The sequence below is a fragment of the Pelecanus crispus genome, chromosome 2 (genome assembly GCF_030463565.1).
Source record: "Pelecanus crispus isolate bPelCri1 chromosome 2, bPelCri1.pri, whole genome shotgun sequence".
In the NCBI taxonomy this organism is placed as follows: Eukaryota; Metazoa; Chordata; class Aves; order Pelecaniformes; family Pelecanidae; genus Pelecanus; species Pelecanus crispus.
In genome coordinates this window covers 118,889,525-118,910,819 of record NC_134644.1, presented here as the reverse complement: position 1 = coordinate 118,910,819, position 21,295 = coordinate 118,889,525, and the positions used below count along the sequence as shown (strand labels likewise).

General features: G+C 38.7%; 1 protein-coding gene across 1 annotated transcript in view; it reads right to left on the bottom strand.

Annotated features, from left to right (window-relative positions):
- The window catches only part of LAMA1 (laminin subunit alpha 1), a 90,509-nt gene that overhangs the window by 56,870 nt on the left and 12,344 nt on the right, over nucleotides 1–21,295 (bottom strand). The window contains exons 3-11 of the mRNA XM_075705051.1: nucleotides 19,261–19,503; nucleotides 15,007–15,186; nucleotides 12,051–12,140; nucleotides 8,637–8,742; nucleotides 7,976–8,136; nucleotides 4,963–5,103; nucleotides 3,801–3,974; nucleotides 1,536–1,637; nucleotides 571–782 (exon numbers count right to left, since the gene is read on the bottom strand). Of these exons, the coding sequence (XP_075561166.1) occupies nucleotides 571–782; nucleotides 1,536–1,637; nucleotides 3,801–3,974; nucleotides 4,963–5,103; nucleotides 7,976–8,136; nucleotides 8,637–8,742; nucleotides 12,051–12,140; nucleotides 15,007–15,186; nucleotides 19,261–19,503 (1,409 nt within the window). The remainder of the gene's footprint in view (nucleotides 1–570; nucleotides 783–1,535; nucleotides 1,638–3,800; nucleotides 3,975–4,962; nucleotides 5,104–7,975; nucleotides 8,137–8,636; nucleotides 8,743–12,050; nucleotides 12,141–15,006; nucleotides 15,187–19,260; nucleotides 19,504–21,295) is intronic.

Below are 21,295 nucleotides of genomic sequence, written 5' to 3'. Positions count from 1 at the left end.
ACTTAATTCCTGTATATCTTGGAGAACAGGTGAAACAGAGATCTGTAAGGTCTGATGCAGATACTGCTGACTTGAGACTATGGAATGACCAGTTAATTCGTTCCAGCCCAATTTTCCTATTAAGCACTCCCTTAGAGATGAGCATCAGCCACATTCACAAACAGACATTAAAAGAAATTACAGCCAACATCTTTACTGGCAGGTTTTCAATAGTCAGTGATGGATTAACTTGCCACATACCAAAATAAGCATACTGTTGAGAGTTTCAGAGGTACTTCCCTCTAACAAAGCAGCCATTGTAATAAGGTTTTTATGCAGTAGTCCTTTAAAGCAGAAAACAATGTTTCTGCTATCGGATATCTTTAAAACAACCAAATGCCCTTTTCCACACATTCTACATGAATGTAGTTTGGCAACAAGACGGGTCTTGAGAAAATTAACTAAAAAAGTGTTTTTTTTCTAGAAATCATTAACATAAAACTTTAGAAATACTGCCACTATGAATAATGTTTCATATGCACAAAAATAATAGAAGTATATGGATTAACTCGAATATTTTCTCTCCCTCACCTGTACACGGCTTTCTTGGCAATGTTGTAGTTGGCCCTGATCAGAAGATGGGTCACATTTACCAGAACAGTCATCAACCTTTCTCGGTCTATAGCTTTTTTTGTATTGAAGTCTATGAAATTCTCCGATACAAATCTCACTGCATTGGAGTCCTCCTCATATGGGTGTAATGACAAGCCCGTTGCTCTTGTGCTCAAAATCTGCCCGTTACCCTGAAATTGAAAGACAGAGAAAACATTTTCCATATTTGCATGCAAATTTTATTAAGTAATTACATCTAGTGTCAGATATACATCCAGATAACACAGAAAAAGAGGCAATCAAACTAGATTTCTTGCACTAGGAAAAAAGCAAGTAAAAGGTCTGCATTTTCCATTACTTCAGGAAGACTACAATCCTATTCTCTTTTGGTTCAGATACTTCAGAAATACTTGATTTTCTTTCGGAAAAAGGATTAAATTAAATTTCAAAAATCAAACTCCTCTACAAAACAATCTCTTTTCTCCTTTGTTCTATCACCAAGTATGTATTACAAAATAATGCTTTTTTGAAGGTGCCCAGATTCAATACAGAGCCTTACTTTTTAACTGTAACATGAATCTAGAAAAGTAAGCAACCAGCAAGAACACTCATCTGTTTCATAAATGTAAGTCCTTCCAGCTTACTGCAGTTTTTTTTGTAAACAGAGCTTTGTACATTTGGTAATGAATACCTCACCTGTTTACACATAGGTTAAAATTTAGGTATTTATCATTTAAAACTACTATTGTATACCTACTATTTCAGACAAATGGATCAGAAAATCAAAGAAATGAATACTAACAAAATCTTGGTAGTGACTTTTAAGAAGGGACTTAAAATTGACAAACCTACTACTATAGAAATATTATTTTATTTTCCTTTTTTTAACCCCCTCATAGATTCCTAATAATGTCTGAATAGTAACAAGCTGGAAAAAAATCCACCTGAATGATGACATCCACACTAGATACTATATCACTGTCCACACTCTCCATTGGAATGTCGTAAGATACCGTATACTTCAAGTCTCCACCAAAAGCTGTGAGCTGAAATAACAAAAAAGCAAAGTCTTAACAACACAATAACCTCCAACCAATACAAAGAAGTGACATGGGACAGTACAGTGTCCAAATTACAGGAGTACATGGCTTACAAATACCACCTTCCAGGGAAAATTTAACGCGCCATGTGTATCAGCACAGGGACAAGCACTGGCTTGTTGCTATGCAGGTGGGGAAAGCTAGCTGAAGGCTCTACAGATTATTCAGATAAGTGCCCTCATTCAGTGAAACACCTACAGGACTTTCAACAAACAGCAGAGGTTTACACTACTGTCCTAGCCAAGGGGCACAGCATGTTGGAGGTATTCACATTCCATATTCCACCTTTCAGGCTCCTGGCCCCACAAGTGCTGCTGATTACTTCAAAGTAAATTAAAGAGTAGTACCAACAGTTAGACCTATATTAAATGGATAAGAGATCAGAATTTGAGTGAACATTGCCCTGTGCAAAACTACTCCTTAATGTTACACTTCTGAGACTTGTTTTCATTTACTGTGTCACCATACTAAGAAACAGGGCTGCATGGGCAAAGAGACTGGACCGAAAATAATTAAAGAAGTGAGGTTGAAAGGTCCCCTCTACTCAGCACTGGTAAGGCCACAGCTGGAGTTCTGAGTCCAGTTCTGGTCTTCCCAGTACAAGAGAGAGATCGAGATCCTGGGAAGAGCCCAGCAAAAGGCCACTAAGATCATTAAGAGCCTGGAGCATCTTTCATATGAGGAAAGACTGAGAGTACCGGGACTGTCCAGCCTAGAGAAGGCTCAAGGGGACCTTATCAATATAGATAAATATCTCAAGGGAGGGTGCAAAGAGGACAGAGCCAGGCTCTTTTCAGTGGTGCCCAGTGACAGGACAAGAGGCAATGGGCACAAACTGAAACACAGGAGGTTCCCTCTGAACATCAGGAAACACTTTTTTATTGTGAAGGTGACCAAGCACTGGCATAGGTTGCCCAGGGAGGTTGTGGAGTCTCCAACCCTGGAGACACTCAGAAGAAGCTCCTTGGACATGGTGCTGGGCAACCTGCTCTAGGTGACGCTGCTTGAGCAGGGAGGTTGGGCAAGGTGACATGCAGAGGTCCCTTCCAACCGCAACTATTCTGTAATTCTGTTGCAAAAAATGGGAAATTCAGAGCTTTAGATAGTAAACAGGGCAAAAATTAAAGACTAGATGGTTGGAAACTAATAAATGTGAAATGGGAGATGGCCAAGAGGCAGGTAAGAGGAATTTGATGGTCCCATCTACTTTATTGGACAAGGTGTGAAGGGTGTAAGCTTTGGGATAGGAGCCAAGAGTATGGGGAATGTGAGCATGTAAGTTAGTAACAGCCAAGAGAAAAAAAGAGAGATTATACTGTGTCAAAGATAGGCAGAGAAGGAAGCTCAAAGAGCAAGAAGGGGGTACTGGGAGTGGCTGGCCAGGAACACTATGATTTGAAGAGCAGAGTGTCATGGTTTAGCCCCAGCCAGCGACTAAGCACCACACAGCCGCTCACTCACTCCCCTTACCCCGATGGGATGGGGGAGAGAATCGGAGGAGTAAGAGTGAGAAACACTCGTGGGTTGAGATAAGAACAGTTTCATAACTGAAATAAAGTAAAATAGTAATGATAATAGTAACAATAAAATAATAATAATAATAATAATATACAAAGCAAGTGATGCACAATGCAATTGCTCACCACCCACTGACCGATACCCAGACAGTTCCTGAGCAGCGATCGCTGCTCCCCGGCCAACCCCCCCCAGTTTATATACTGAGCATGACGTCATATGGTATGGAATAGCCCTTTGGTCAGTTTGGATCAACTATTCTGGCTGTGCCCCCTCCCAGTTTCTTGTGCACCTGGCAGAGCACAGGGAGCTGAAAAGTCCTTGACTAGCATAAGCAGTACTCAGCAACAACTAAAACATCAGTGTGTTATCAACATTCTTCTCATTCTAAATCCAAAACACAGCACTGTGCCTGCTACTAGGAAGAAAATTAACTCTATCCCAGCTGAAACCAGGACACAGAGATAGGTGAGTCTGGCAATATTGGGGTTTATGTGTAATTTTTTTAATTACAGAAACTATCTATTTAGAGCAATATGTTATGATTAAAGTAGAGAAACTATGAAGGACTTTTGACTCTAGCTGAGAACTTACTTTATTTCCTAGATATGTCTCAGGTGCTGACCAGTAATAAGTATGTTTCAGTACTTTCACAGCCTCAGTGTGGTTAATACTTATTTGACGAGGTCCATCAAATTGGCTCCGCTGAGGTTGCACACTCCTTGCATTATACAGATCAGTAACAAGCCATCCAGTCATGTCTGATATCTGCAAGAAAAAATAGTAATATTAATGGAGTCAGGCTTTGCATCACTGAGGAAGCAGTCACTAAACTTAACCCCTCCCTAGCTACTCATTCGAACTGATGGATCTGTAACACTTTCATTAGCCCAGTCTGGTATCCAATACATGCAAATATGCCACTTCAGATTAGGATTGTCTCTACCTCTCTACTAGACAGGAACAAAAATACGAGTGCGATTTTCATCCTCCCGATAAAATCAGCATTATGGCTATGTAATTCCCTGAAACAGAACTAAAGAACTTCAAGGGCTTTGAGGTCTCTTATCCCCATTTCTAGATAGGGCTGAGCTGGAGGGAAGTTAAATCCAGAGTCCCAGAAGAGGGAGCAAGATGAGAGAACTTTGTTCTTCTCCCTGAAATAGTTTTATACAAGCATCTTAGAATTTCAGTCAATTTGATGTGTTTTCCTGTCTTTTTATTGGCACACAAAATAGGAGACTAAAGTGTGACTAGCTCTGTAAAGATATGGAAGGAATATGGTGGAAAAATAGCATCCCCAAAGCCCCCTAACTCAGGAAATGTCTATTCAGAAGACAGTGATACTTATAATCACTGTTTTCTAAGAAAGAATATTGGCAATATTGCCAGAGGTCACTCTAGCCTTGCTCAATAGCTATGAGAGCAAGGAAACAGGTTTGGATTCATCTCTTCAATAGGCAAAGAAACTTTAACAGCACAAGGTCAGGAAAAAATGCATTTTTTCCAGTGCATTATTGCAGTCTCCATTACCCAATGCTCCTGGTATTATTGCAAGCCAGTGGGGACAAAGCCTGCACTGGGATGACATGCTGACTACCTCAGAGCTGCCAAATGATGCTGACAATCCATTCCTCTGTAAGGAGACACATGCCAGAATTTGGAGTTAACTTGGGCACATGTCAAAGAGAAATATAGTACATTTTGCAGCTGCCTGAGGAAAGAATATTAGGTCATGGACAAAACATATAAATACCTGACTGATGGGCCATGTTAGGCTGTCACAGACATCAGAAACCCCAAAGCAGAAACACTCCGTGCAGCCCTGAGGATTTCTTTCTTGCAAATTGTAGAATCCTGGTTTACAGAGATCACAGTTTTCACCTTCTACATTTTCCTGTCAATGGCATATAACATTTGTTTCGCATCAGCATTATTATGGTAACAAATACAGTGGATTAGATGGGATTTAGGCATAACAGCATTCAGGTTATAAAAGAAAACAGATTTCAGCACAGCAGGATTATTGAGTAAGACTCAGAGCTTAAAACTAAAACCGGTTGAAAAAATTCATCAGAATTTGCCAGTTCATGAAAATCTAAACATGCCCTGGCAAGGGCTCAATTGCAGTGAAATTTCAGCACATGGGCAGGGTTTGAAAAGTTTCTGCCAACTTGCCGGTCTACTTCTCTCATAGCTTGAATTTGTAGATTGCTCTGGAGAAAAGTTCCCGTGTTTACTGAATCCAGGTAGTCTACATACAGCATAGCTCACCTTTAAGACCAGGCTCCTAGAGCTACCACAGCCAGCTTCAAGACAGCAGTTCCTCAACCATCTATTAATACTTATACTGTGATACCCACCACTGCTGCCACCTCTTCCTGGAGGAACACCACATACACTGAAGCCAGCTGGCAGCTCTTCCTCCTAATATGCTCTGGCTACGGTCCAGAAACTCCTATTCCAAAAACAGAGGTGCTCCACTCCTTTAGCTGCTATCACTGGCCTGCTGCATCTTTACCATGCAAATTGGGCAATTCAGTGTAGAATTTACAGGGAAAAAAGAAAACCCAGAACAGGGCACCCAATTTTTTCTTGTCAAATTTGTACAGACAACTTGTAGTTATTTATTCAAAAAGTTTAGACAAGCAAACCAGTAGGCAAAATACTCAGTAAATGCCCATGAAGCTGTGTAAATAGTAGATCTCAGTGGGTATTTCTAAACAGTAAGATACAGAACATTTCCCGCTGCCAGGGCCCTAGCTTCCTATCAGGACAAGACCTGGACACAGGTGACTCCCCCATCTCAACCTGTGGTTTCCACTATGGGAAAACTCCACTATAAAGGCAAAGAGAACTTTACAGAGCACCCCACAAAGTTCCCTGATACATATGGTTACGACACCAGGACTGCAGGGCATACAGTGAAGCGTATCTGTCTTCCTATTTTGAGGAGGCCTGTATGAGCAATTTGAAATGCAAAGCCTGTGGACCAAATTCTCCTTTCAGAAGCATTTACCAGAGTAATTTCACTTCAGCCAAAAGAATCACTCCAGATTCCAGACTTACATGAGATTTGGTCCCATGGAGCAAATTTCAGGCTTACAAGAGAGGAATCTGAGACCTTTGGTGGCAACGCTACCAACTGCCTCTTCTGGACCAGTGTTTGGCATGTCAAGTTTACATAAGACCTCTTTAACAAGGTAGGTTATGTGCTTTTGTAAGCAAAGTACAAACTGTTTTTGCAAACCGTATGAAAAATTTATGATCCCCGGCCCTGATTCCAAAGGCTGAGGTGACTGCTTTCTACTTGTTAATATGCAAACTTGGGAAAAATCTCAGGCAAAGGGCCTCCTGAGATAATGAGATTTTTAAATCTTGGATTTTTACAGAAATAATATTTGTATGCTCTTTTCAGCTTTTTTATTTCTCAGTCTTCAAGATGCACTTGGATCATGCATTTCACTTTGTCTCTGTAACCTTATTAGACAGAAATTATTATTTATTTCTTAATGAAAAACAAAAATCTTACCCAATGACTAGACTTCAAGAGCTGTGTTTCACAAAATACCAAATATTATGAAATTCAGAGCATGAAAAAGAATAGCTTGCACTACTGTGTTCACAGAGACTGCATAGGCTTAGAAATCCTGTCTCCTTCATTTGATATTTGGAGCACATGACTTTTCTGCTTCCTTCCTTTCACCTCTATAGGTGGACTGCTGGCTGGTGACACTTTCAGTGATCTGGCCTAAAAATTCTGTATGCCAGGCTCATGTCCATGACAGCACTGAAAAGGGACAGTTTCTCATCCAGTTTATACCAAAATTTTCACCAGTTAGCTGCATCGGCTGTTACAGTGTTACTCTAGCTCAAAATCATGCAAAATGGTTCCAGCTCCTTTTTTTGTATTTAAATGGGCCATTAGAGATATTTCTTTCTTCCAGACTGGTTATTTGTATGTTTGATTTTTTGGATCAGATAAATTATGCAAAAGGACTAAGAAGTTTCAGAAAAATTGTCAAACAAACCATGGTTTTTTTGGCTCCTGTTCACTGTCATACTTGGCAACAAATACATAAACTACTAGCTAACATTTGGTTCAGAAAATTAAATGTAACTTCTTTAAATATTGACACACAGCTTTGTAATAAAGTTCAGCAGAATCTACAGCTGCAAGATATTTCAAGGGGTTTGGATATTTACCAAAAAAATAAAAGGCTGCAAAAAATGCTCTCTTTTAACATTTTTTTATGGTTTATATTTTGTAATCAAGTAATTAAATCATATTTCATACATACATCTAATGTAATTGTTCCAATAGTTCTTTCCAAATGCATGCTGTTTTTTCACACAAAGCAGATGTTATAAACACATCCTTTCTTTACAACAAATGAGTGACTTTGAAGAGAAATATCAGCTCATCCCTAAAACCAAACCCAGCTAGGCATACTGTCATTCCCTCTGTGATTCTCCCTCACACTCACGTGTGCAGTTATTATTTGACTTTAATGTCAGTCTGGCCCATTATTATAGAAAATGGTGTATCAGTCACATACAGAACTATTCAACATAAATGATCATGTTTTTCAGTACAGAGAATAGTTAGTAATTTTAAGTTCTAGGTTGTCAGGTGTACAGTTACACCAGGTTACTTCCTATAAAAGAAGTGATCTCTCTAGTTAATGACGGAGTTTCCCTTATTAAAAAGGAGTTTACAAATCAATCCACAGATTCAATTTGAAACAAAATGACAGTTTAATACTCACTTTGCAAAGACAAGGTTCTGTGCACGGATCTTCATTAATGCTACCAATCAGGCTGCAGTTACAACGCAGGCAGTTTGGATAGCCCCGATACCCAAATGCACAACGATCACATTTTTCACCTGTGTAACCTTCTCTGCATTGACACTGACCTGGCCAAGTCCCTTGAAAAGCAAAAATTCAGAAACAAATAAATAAGAGGAGGCAGTAGGCTGGATTCAAGATGTCTCAGAGGGTGCCAGTAATTTAACATTCCTTTTTTATTACACTCCATGTTATATTCCACACAGATACTTGGCATAATGTCAGTCTCACCATCTATTTTTCATGTTTAGAGTACCAGATCCACAGAAACTGCAACAAAATGGATTTTGTGACAGCTCTAACAGCATTCATAAACAACAGTATCAGATCTCAATCCTTCACATCATTTTACACAGTCAGAGCCTGCCATCCCCACACAAGAACACATTCAGGGACCTGACATACCTTAAAATCCTGAAAGTATGTTATGCCTCACCTCTCCTTCCTTCTATTTACCATTGTTTTGAAGTGGTACCTAACTAGCAGCCATTCACAAGTAGACTGTGTTTCCTCAGACTTCAACATCCAGAAATATAGCCAGATTTAAAGTTTAGGGAAAAGGTGCTTCCCACTTCCTTACCACGCTGTGAGTCAGAATGGTGCTCATCTTTAATGCAGTCAGAACTTAGAGAGCCGACCTGGTCACACCCACAGGGATAGCAGGGGTGATCCTCATAGGGAGAAACCTATAAAACAAACATTCTCTGTCAGATTCTCAAATTTTTAACTGGGAAAAGTAAAATTACATCTGTTTCTTCTCTGGGCTCACCGGAACTAATACGAATGAACACTGAAAAAGCTAATATGCAGTAATAGATCAAGGGACTGGTTTAATTTTAGCAAACAGAAGATCAAGGGATTGCAGCCTAGAAAAAACTTAAATGCAGGAACAAGATTTTGTCTTCAATAGTACAGACAAAGGTATAGTAACTGCTAATGGCCGGAAGCTGAAGCCCAACACATTCAGCCTAAATACCCTTTTTTTTCAATGTAACAGCAATTAACCACTGTGATGGTTTGCCAAAGATCATGGAAATATTTAAGACAAGAATGGATGCTTTTTGCAAAGATACACTTGTTCAAAGAGGAAGGAAATTAAAGAAATCCTTGGCTCTGTGTTCAGTGGGAGGGCAGATTATCTCCTCATGAAGATTCATTCTGACTTCATGATCTATATACGTCTTTGAAATATAAGGCAATGCAATTCATATGGCAGGGATTTTATTTTCTTTCAGGGAAAATTTTCCTTTGAGGTGCTTCAGATGTAAAGCAAATCAGTAATGACCTCTAGATAAACATTTATTGGCTATGCGTTGTTTGAAGACTTTTCTTCAATGCTTTTTACAGCGAGTGAATCAGACAATCTCCGACTCTGGTTTACTTCTTTGGACGAGCTGTATCTGCTGTCTAACCATACTCCTACAGACTCACCCTTGCTCTCTGCACCAATTTATGCTGGATTTCTAAAACATGGGTTTTCCAATTTTGGAAAATGCATGAATGCATGAAACCTGCCAAAGCAAGACCTTCAGTACGTCTCATTACAGAGAGACCTCTAACATTGCAGGAAGTTCATATGACTCTTTTAGTCACATCTTAACAAATGTCTTTTGTAGAGTTCACATCATTTTTTCAGAGTGACACTTGTCAATAAACTGAAAAGTACACAGGCTCAGAGAGCACACGTTCCACAATAATCATGTCAAGAAGAAGAGTATTTATTGCAACATCTCATGAGACAAAGAGTCTGATCTTAGAACCATTTAACACTGGTTGAAATGGGCTGAAATAGGATGGTACACAACATTGGTACTTCTGAAGACACTGAAACTTCAGTACTGGCACTTTATAGAGCTTTATCCACAGGAGAAATGGATTTCCTATCAGAACATCTACATTACCACACTAGGACTTCAAGTTTCATCTTCACTTATTCTCTTCTTGTCCAACAGATTGACCTGCCCTCCCACACAACTGGACAAGCATTTTGTTTTTCTCCGAAAGTTTTGGTGATATGTCATCTATAAAAAAAAACCTCTACAGTTTTTAGCTATTCTGCAACTGATAAAAATATATGTATTAATTACAATGAGCTGAAATACACATCATCATATCATGTTGTAATTCACCAAAACATTAGAATGGTATTTCCCAAATCTTACTTTGTGTGGTCTAAAATATCCATCAGCACACATTTCACAGTTGATCCCAGTAGTATGTTGAGTACAGTTTAAACACACGCCACCTCCTATATACTGGCCATGAATATCCATGCTCCTTTTCTGATCTGCAATACTCTGATTGTAATAACAATCTTCTGCTTTGTTATGACAGTTGCACTCTGAGAACGAATGGAAAAGAAATCCATTTTTTTTATTTACATTGTATAACAGTTCCTATATTACTGACATTTTTCAATGTAGAAAATGTAAGTAGAAGAGCATATCAATTCATCCCAAAGGTGCGTTTTTTTCTCTTTAACCATGCTATATGTTTCAGCAGTCTTGATACATTGTATTTCTTATCAAGTAAGCACATTTCAAAACCACTGTCACCACTTTAATAGCACTGTTTTTAACAGTATTCTGCAGATCTCACTAAGACAATCCTTGCAGGACTGATGTCGATAGCGATGTGGGCCATTACCAATAGCTGTCCTTTCATTTTCTGTCCTCTGCATTACAGAAGAAAACCTGCCTAATTCTTTTCTTATTTGTATTATAGACAAAAGTCTGAGAAGTCAACAATGCCAGTACACAAGTATAAATTTAGAGGATACTTTGGTCCAAACAGTCATAAGCACCTACTTTCCAAAGAGTGACATCAAGACTTGTGTAAAGACTTCAACTAAAAAGACTACTTTTCCATTCTGCAGCTTGTGCTATGCATTAGTGATGTGAAGAGAGAAAACACACTAACTAGCCCTAGCAACACATTCAGCTGTACTGGCACAGCTTAAATCAATCTATCAGACAATCTGAAATGTAACTGGCCAACAAGGAGTTTCTTTCAAAACATTTGTTATCAGAACAAAGTTGTTTATCTGACAAAATTTATGATCAATGTAAGAAATTTGCATTTCAAGTAGCCAACAAAATGATTGATGCAAATCTGCTAGTTTTTACAGGAGTATAATAAATCCCTAACTCTCTTTGAAAAAGAGACTCTGAAAGCTTTACTGCATGACAACTCCACTAGCCAGGGCGTCATATCGGATAGAATATTTAAAATTATCTTAACACTTATGATTAGAAGTAGGTCCTCTACCTTTAACCAATCCCATGAAGACAGTTAATAGTTTGTGGATTTTTCTTGAGAATTAGTATAGATCCATATGAAAAGCAACCTCAAACAAGAACATAATAAGCCTTTATGAAACTATCTAAACCTCTGTGCATACTTACTCTCACATTTGTTCCCAGCAGAAATGGTTCCTGGTCTCCAAGGTTTCTGGTGGTAGCCCGGACAGCACTTGTTACAGCTCTCTCCACATGTGTTGTGTTCACACTGGCACTGCAATTTCTGAGAATAAAAAATTTGCTTTCTTGAAATATTTTTTAATGGATAATTTAATCAATGTTGCCAAAAGTCTGCCTAATACCAGACTTACTCCAAAAAATGTCAAGACCCACAAATACCCCACAATTAGCATTAGACTATTCAACCATGCTCTATCAACTATTGGGGAAAAGCCTTTCTAGAACAGGAGGGACAAATCTTCTGTGTTGCAAGAGAGATTATTTCTTGTTGCACCCCCTGAATTATTTGAATTTAATGCCAAAGAGTTTACTTCAAAAAGTTACATTACCAGAGACCCAGACATGCTTAAACAGAAAACAAAGACAATTACAGCAAATAATTTGTGTGCACCATATCGTCAGATCTCTTTTAGCCTCTTCTTTCTCATTCTCCTTAGGCAAAGTACTTTTTTTTTTTTTTTTTTAAAATTGGAAAAGTTGTTTTGTGAAAGTAAATCAATGAGATTAAAGAATACCTTTGTGGTTTCATCCAGAGGGCAGCTTCGAGCATGGCCATAACAAATACACATGCCACCAACAGAGATGTCCTTTATTGAATAGTAGTACTACAAAAAACAAAGTTGAAAGAGGGACGAATAAACGACATTGACATGTATTTACATCTTCCCCCCTACTCCAGAAAATAAAATACCAGTATTCAACTATTCTGTGACTTGAAAAATGCCAAGAAAATAAAAGAACCTTTGAATTTCTGCCACTTGGGGAAACCTTCCATCTTGTGAATTTTTCCCCCCGCCCCCCCTGTTTTTCATCACTGGTACAAAACAATAACTGACTTTTTAACTTTAAATAAGTGTGCACAATTCCTCAGCTTCAGGGAAGACCACCAAATGTGACCTCAGTCAAAATTGGCCCTATAAGAAGCCATGAAGCATAACAAATCGCTATATTTTAATTTTAGTCTGGGGAGTAAGAATATGCTTTCTCAATATGGGAACTCTGCCCTCCCTTAAAAACAGTTTGTGCACTCGCTTCCAGACCAGCTAGCTCTTTGCTACTAGTGTGTAGGCAGTGTATTATTCTGTCCAAATTCTTAGCTTAAAAATTGGTGATACAGCTGAGTACAATCCATTAATATTGCCAGGTGGTGAGCAAAACCAACATACATAAGGAAAGGATTTAATTTTCAAGGAAAGGAAGAGGCAGGAAATGACCATCTGGGTTCAGTTACAGCTGGAGTATCAACATGGTTGTCCTGTTTGTATCCTGGGAAGTATGTACTACAGGGGAATGAAAAAGAAACGCTTTTGAGGATACTTCTAAGGAAGGAGTTCAAGACTCTCAGACCTAACAACCCTACAGTCATCTGGTTCAGGAAGAGGAGGTGGCCCTGGGTGGTCAGACATGCTGACTCCTGGACTGTTATTTCTTTGAAGGATCTTGGAGCTGGAGCAAACTAGCCTCTTTGATTTCATACTTAATTTTTAATGTTTTTTAAATTTTTTATTATGTTCAGTACTTTAGTATTTTTTTAATGTTATGGGCTTTAATTACAAAAAACATTCAGGGACTCATCATGAACAGTAAGTCCTTAACTACAGAGGAGAAGGAGCAGACTGAGAAAATTAGGACAAAACCAGAGCTGTATTTCTCACTGTATTCCTTGCTTCATTTCCTTTATCTTGTTTTCTTAAAATGCACAGTGTATGGCTCACAGCAGCTGTGTGCAGCTTGAAGTTGGAGATACCAATGCTAATCAAATGCTACAGACAGAAATAAATAAATAAATATAATAGAGAAATAAAGGTGCTATTGAACACTTAGAAAAGTTCTGCATCAGCCCTTTCACAGGACTATGTACAAGAAACTAACACAACTGGTATCAACAACTGGATGTAAAGTCTTCAAAAACAATAAAAACACAATCCAGAAAGCTAGAAGTGATTACCTTGGTTGTAGTTGGTTGCACAGTGAGACCCAAGGTGAGACATCAGGATTTTGGGAACCCTGCCCAATTTCATGCAAAACTGCACTAAGTAGTGCTAGGCAGGGTACACTAAGCCCTGGACTGCACAACTGTTTGTGTTACAAAAGCAATGGGAATGCTTGCCCTCAACACCCTTGTTTCCCAGCTGTATGTCTGTATGCTTCCATGTCAAGCCTTTCTTTTTGGGGTGTATTTCTTGATATTACAATACTATCAACAGACCTACATGTCAACCAGCCTGCTCCACAGGAACATCTCAACTGCCCAGGCTGTGCATTAACCATTTCCCTACGGCCAACAACGCACAGCTGGAGCAGCTGTCCAATACTCTGCACTTGCAGTCTCCATGCGAACAATTCCCTTATGGGGCAGACAGAACAAGCAGAACATCCAGGTTTTATGCTTTCGAAATGCTGCAGCTGAATGGGCGCCTCCATGACTGAGGCAAGAGTGGGGCTGCCTTGAAAGTACCCACCAATCTGGACCAAATCCAAGTTCCTTTCTCCCTTCTGTACTCAGCTATCCAGCTAGATCTCATAGAAGTTGTGTCAATGCACAAGGATTGTCTGTATCAGAGAAGCCACAGATTACAAGAGTTCTGTTGCCATGCAAGGAAGAGCTGACTGTGGATGCTCTTCAAGGCAAATAGCTACAAGGGAGGGGAAGAGGAAACACTTCTCATATTCTTCTGTCCTCATCAGAAAGCCTGCCTTCATACAAAAGCTTGAAGCCACTGATCTCCTAACCTATGGGTCTCAGGCAAGTTAAGAAGAGGGTCAAAACGGCAAAATGCAAAGCAGAAACACTGCAGAAAAGTTAGTCATGATAGGTACTGTTATCAGGGTCTTCAACACCGAATTTCTGTGAGAGCTTGAAGAAGTCAGCCTAAGTGCTTGGTTCCTCAGTTTCCCCAGTTTCAATATCAAATGTGTACGGATCAGTTAATACTCTCCAGAATTCTACCTGAGTGTTTTGCATTATTATTAATTCATGGGCTTCAAAATAATTGATTACAATAGCCTTCAAAAATGAAGAAAACTCTCATCAGACATCAAAATTCACAATGGCAAGGTTTTAAAATAAATTTTTATGAATCAGAGCCCTGGATCCTGAAATCCTTGATACACCAGAAAAGGTACTGCAGCTGCATCAAGAGCAAGCTCAAGTGACATTTCCATCAGCAAAACCGTATTTTTTACTTTGCTGATAAAGCATCATCAACATTGTTCCTAGCATAAATCATTTTTACAAACAAATAAAACAAAAAGCAAACAAAAAACAATCTCTAAAAAGCATTTTTTCAAAGTTGTTTCTGACAATATATTGTTGTTAATAATGTCAAAGGGAAGGCAAGAATTATTTAACAACCTATCACAATAATTCTACTTGTGGATGGCAAGGATCGAGTCCTTCTTCCTCAAACAGATCAGAAAAGGCTATCCCATAGAATCATACTGAATACCATTTATGAACAATGAGCTTACCCTTCTGGTAACAATGGGGTCTAGTTCTTTAGGATCATTATGGCTCAGAGTCATGAGGTCAGCATTAAGGGTTCTAATACGCTGCAGTCGTAGGCGGATGTATCGTGCAGAAGTAAACTCCAAGAGCTTTTGTGAAGGATCATCAGCACTAGGCCTACCGTTGATCAGTGATGTGTGAATCTAGAAAGAGGGACTGGCTTAATCATAAACATAATTGTGATTCATTTGCAACAACAAACATCTTAGTGTGAGAATTAAAAACATAGAACTTTGTTTTCCAACAGCTCAGGATGGTGAGATGTTAAACTGCCTGGGATTCTTTTTTCTTCCCTGCCCTCTACCTGCAGGTAGCATTCCTGCTTCCTGACTCCGCAGTTCTGAAACCACCACTCTCAGCTCATCACAGTCTCAAGTCTCCTCGACTTTTGTGGAGATAGCATAAAGAGAAAAACAGTACCAGAAGCTAGTCCTTAGACCCCCCGGTCTTCCTTCCTCTCCCTTATTGAGATGGAAGAGGTAAAACTGGCCATAAGCACTGTTTTGTCCTTACAGATTTCTCCTCTGCAATTCGTAAAGATCTTATTGTAAAACATGATATGGCGCATATGCACAATCAGCGGTCATTAATCCTATGCCTTGCTGGGACAGGGCTGCCCAATCAGCAAGGAATACACAGTGATATGACAGCACAGTGGGAAGCCACAACACAGATGACAATTGAAAGCAAGGGGCTGCTACCACAAACCAACCCATCTGGCCTCCATCTTTCTCGCACAATCCCAATTGGCCCGACTAAGATGGCTTTTGGCATCGAGCTGCAGAACTTACTCTGGCAACAGCCCCCTCCTTCTTTCCAAAGCAACTTTGTAACACAGAATGATTTAGTCTCATATGACCGTGCAGTTCCTGCTCCATTTTATGGAAGAAACTGAAAAATGAGACCCTACAGGCCACAAACAAATGTTACACAGTTCACCTGGTGTCCACAACAAACAAGAGGTCATGTTTCAGGCTTGTCAGCTACATTTTAGAGTGCATGACATATTTATGAAAAGTAATTTTGTCTCATATACTACTCTTGAATTTATAGTTTCAACTTTATCCAGTACTGTCAAATCTTTCTTCTGAAAATATTTCTAAATATTAAAGATTTTTTTAGTATTATTTTTTAAAAAAATCTTAATTCTGCAGTGGAGCTAGGGGTTTCCTAGACAGTAACTGTGTTATTTCAAAAACACATAAACAGGGACTGCTAACGGAGTTCACACTCCCAACATTATAATTTTGCCATTTATGGCTATTACTATTTCTTCTAAATATTCTAATATACTGTGTTCAAAGAATTTCACTTTTCTGATAGCTTGTTCAGAAACTAACCATCATCCATTTTCCAGCTGCAGAGTAAGTTACAAAAACCAAAATTTTTCCAGGTCCAATACTGCAAATCAACACCACCTTATCTAACACTCAGCTCTCATAGAAACAGAGAATTCTTCTAGTCCATTTCCTACCCCAAAGCAGGATTTACTAGACTTTTGTTAGACGTTGGACCAATCCGTTCTTGAAGACCACTGTCGGTGGTGACTCTACAATCCTCCAAGGCAATCTATTCCAGCCCTTTCTGCCTTTATTGTTAGAAATGCTCCTAATCTCTAAACCATATTTTCCTTGTTGCAATTTCAGACCACTTCTTCCATCCTGTCACAGACATGCAGAACAGATTATTCCTCATTGTACCCATCATGCAACTGAAGACTGAACATGCCCGCCCCATCTCAGTCTGTTCTCTCTAGGCAAACTGGTTGTGATATAGTCATTCAGAAGACATGTTTTCTGGTGGGAATTATAGGACAGAATTGTTTGCCAAATATTCAAATATCACTGCACTGCTTCCACTGAAAAAAAAAAACCCCAACATATATACTCACTATAAATGAGCTCAACTTTAGCATGGAGCACCACACCCTACTCTCATTCACCTTTAACTATGGATGTAGAATTTGCTGGGCTCAGTGCAATCCTTTGATTTTCACAACAAAGAGAACCCAACCATAGCATTGGGAGTTCCAGCATGTTGTGTTGCCTTTCTATCACCTCAACTGCAGACATTTAAAGATCCAAAAAGGCCTGCTACAACCAACTGGCCTTACCTCCTGTGTGACATGTGCCATTTGATTTTACATAGTCTTTCTTGCATAAATCTCCAATTCTCTGCTAACGCATACTCTCCCTACTCATGAATAGTGCCTTCAAGTGATGAATTATGAAACATTACTCACATTGTAACTCTGAAGTTATCTACTGGCTTGACCAGTAGAAATTTTGTAATAATACACTATAATTTCTAGAGACAAAAGAAGAATCTTTCCTAGCAGGAAAAGGAAGAAACAGGAGGGATAGACACCAAGACACTAAGGAAGAAAAAGAATGATTCTCCATGTACACTGCTATATTTGGCTAATATTGTTTATATATGGCTTATATACAGTGATATTTGTATTACATATCTTTGGCTTACTTGTCCTCCATAATTCCAGACCATTTCTAAACAACTGTAGTTTAAGCCTTGGAATACATCATGAGCCCTGACTTCGTTATGTAAATTTCTGGAAGCAGATCTGCAAGCAGTATAAATCAGGTAAACAACAGAGCTTACAGCAGAGCAGCTATACGTCTTCAAACCTGCGAAAAATGCATCAGCCAAACTGGAAAAATGTCTGATTTGCCAAAAATGTTATTATTAAGTGACATCCACATTTAGACATGTGGTCCTTTTACCCTACCAGTTCTGTCACACCAGGGCACTTCAAGCTGACTGCAGAACATTGGGCTGTTAACAAATGCTGGATACAAGGCAGGTACTTGTAGAGATCAGCTGGTCTGCAGAACTTCCTACAGCCCCACACTTAAGTTCAATAGGTTGGCCAGAAACAATTACAAAGCAGTAAATATAAGTATTTTCAAAAGGGTGCCAAGATTCACTAATACAGGTTGTGAGATACTCTGTACAGGGAATATTCCTGTCCATCTGCCATTCCAGCTATGAAGGAACAACCTGTCCTTTGTGAACAACAGCTTTTATGTAGAACACAGCAATTTAATTCTGACATTTTTTATATTCTTCTGTTATGTTTTTATGTTACTGCACTCCAAAATAAAGCAATGTTCTGGACAGTATCACCCAATTAATTCTGTGTACTTCAGGAAAAGTAAATGAGAAAAAAATGTCACTAAGCTGAATCTCTGGCGTTCCTGGGTTTGGAGTTGTATGGCCTATTAGACATCAGACATACATTACAAGAGGCGCTGTTCATACAGAGTCAACCTAAGGGCTTTCTGGTTAATTGTGGGGAGAGAGGTTAAGTTTCTTTGTCTGTTCCACCTGATCTGTGGGGCATATGCTTACATCACTGCAATAAACATTTGATTAAAGTGAATGGGACTTGATGTTACTGAATTTCGTTTTTTTTTTCTTGCTGAAACATGATTTTAAGTTTATGTGAAGAAGCTTGACACACTTTAGCCCTTAGCTGCATACACTCCAATCTTCTTTTAACCAAGAAATAAAAACATATTGGCTTCTATTAAGCCAAGAGTTACTAGCATTCTCCATGGGATAACGCTGCATTTATTATCACGCTCTTACATTATAGCATTCACAATAGAATAACTGCTGGTTTTAATGTCTCATTTGATTATGTGGCTGCCTCTATGTAATAAATTACACAAGTACCATGAATAGAGTTTGTTAAAAGAAAGAACAATCAACAGTGAGGCTGCACAACTCGTAGCTCTTTTAATTATGCTACATCCCTGAAACAATGCCAAGGCTTGTTTAGGAGTTCCAGCTGTGCCAAGCACTTCAACAGTGTTTGCAGCTTTATCTCACACAACCAGGTGTTACTAACACAGGGGTTTTCTTTATTAAATGAAAAACCTGGCAAAACATAGACCCTCTGTTATAGTCTCAGGATAAAGCAACTAATAATTCACAGCTAATAGCCACCATCAAATTATATGGAGAGAACAAAGAGTTTAGTAACAGGAATATGTAGAGCCAAATAGATGTGTCATCCCAGCATTTAGAAGTTTCCTATACTGGTACATGATGTAAAGATAGTATCATTAAAGAAGAATAACAGATAATCTGGTAGCACTGAGGGCAATGAACTCTGTAACTGTAATCCAAATGTTTTCAAATTGCTACCAGTCCATGTTCTTACTCACAAACTGCAAGTGCAAAACCAAACATACCTCTCCATGTTCCAGGGGGACTAGTCTGGAATAATAGGAGGTGCAGATCACTTCATCATCTCTCTTGTAAGTTGGCGGCCCGATTCTTGGCGTAATATTATAACGTGTTAAACATTCGGTATCGCTAATTGCATAGTACTGCCATGGTCTGAACTCTGTGCCATCTATGGAGCGTTCCAAAATCCAGTTTCCAGGTCGTGGAGCATTAGCAGCTTTGATGATGACATATGCAACTTGAAAGATCTAAAAAAATGCAAGAGGAAAATTTTAACACTTCATTATGCTGTAAAAGACCACTAGAAGCCAATTGGGAACTGAACTCAAATTTTAAAAGCAGTATATGGCTTGCCTGGGGAGAGGGTAAAATTTGGTACAGTGACTCTGGATAAAATTTTTGCACAAACTTTTGACAAAGGGCCAGTCTAATCTTTCACTAACAGAAATATATATCATTTTTTGTCAAAACTCTGCACATTACAACAAAACATTTGTTTATGTGACTAAAAAAAGAGCAGTGCATCATTCTGTGTTAATGTAATAGCTGAAATCTATATCTACACTGTACATTTCAGGATTACTTGGGTGTAACATTCTTTCTATAGGAAATATGCTATTTAGCTTTTCTGAACCACTGAGGGCTTCAAAGAAGTGGGTTGTTTTTTTTTCAGAACAGCTGCAGCCCAAACAACTCTTTGTTTCACATTTTAGCTGGGAGTTTAATCCTCTCAGTAATAGCATTTCTGATAAGCTTTTTACACCCTGTATTAAAAATCTCTGTGCATTCCATTTTCATTCTGTGTAAAAGTTATTTAAGCAGAAGGCTATTTACAGACACTGCAGAAAACACACAGAGGCAAATAAGATGAATGTGACAAATATAAGCATGATAACCTTATGTAAGAATAGTAACTCTTTTAAGATGTGTACTCTCTAAGCTATACAGGTATCTTGACTATTTTTTTAACAATCCTGGGTCCACAGTGAAATTTCCATCCACACAAAAGCCCTGTTCAGCACTTCTGTGAGTAGGCAGGGCATTAATTAAGTTTATATCACCTTTTAAATGACCTTGTCATGGCAGCTAGATACCCTGCACTGGCCTCCAACTAGCTACAGCATTAGACACTAACGCTTTAGTGCACTTATTGCAAAGCTACTATCTTCTTCCTCACCTAATACCTACTATGTCACCTCACTTAAAAAGGCTGTCTTTGCAAATTGATAAGACTTCTTACAGGAGCTTAATGTTTTACATGCATTATAGTATCAAGCCACATTTAGATGAAAGAAAAATGCCATATTATTCAACCAGCTCAGAGGTGTGTGTTCTCACTTGAGTGTCTGCTTGGTCGGCTGGTATAATCAATGTAATTCCTGTCTGCCTGTGCAGTACTAATACTGTGTTGAGCTCCAATTTGGCCACAATCAGTTCTTTCAGACATTTTAAGTTTAATATTTCTTTAGGGTTTTGGTTTTTTTTTTTTTTCAATACAGATTAAAGCCAGAGCAAGAATAGCACTTGTCACATAAAAGCAGATTTTGATTTTGTCAAATGGGGCAATAAACACACAGAGATAAACAGTAATTGCATTGTGTGTCCAATTCAGTAAATTACATTTGAAACAAAACCTTCAAGTGAACAGAGCTTTGCTTAGGAGATCTTGCAGACATGAGGAGGAAAAAAGATTGATGATACTTATCTTCAAATTCTGGCTTACTAGATTTAATACCTTAAAAAAAGTCAAATGATCTGTTTTGATGAAAATCAGACATAACTTAAAACATGCTATTCACTTGGTCTGATTTTCTTTTCAGGCACTTCAGTTCTATCCTTTGAGACATCAAGCACAGACAACATTTCCAGTTGCTTCAATAAATATGAAAATTTACACAAACTGAGGATTTTGTCTACTGACTTATATGACATTTCAGCAATGCAAGCAGAAGTAAACAAAAAGAGAAGTCAGGTCACTGTTTAGTCACAGATTTACAGCTGTAGAAATAAAATTTCTCTGGGATCTGTGAATCCTCTGTT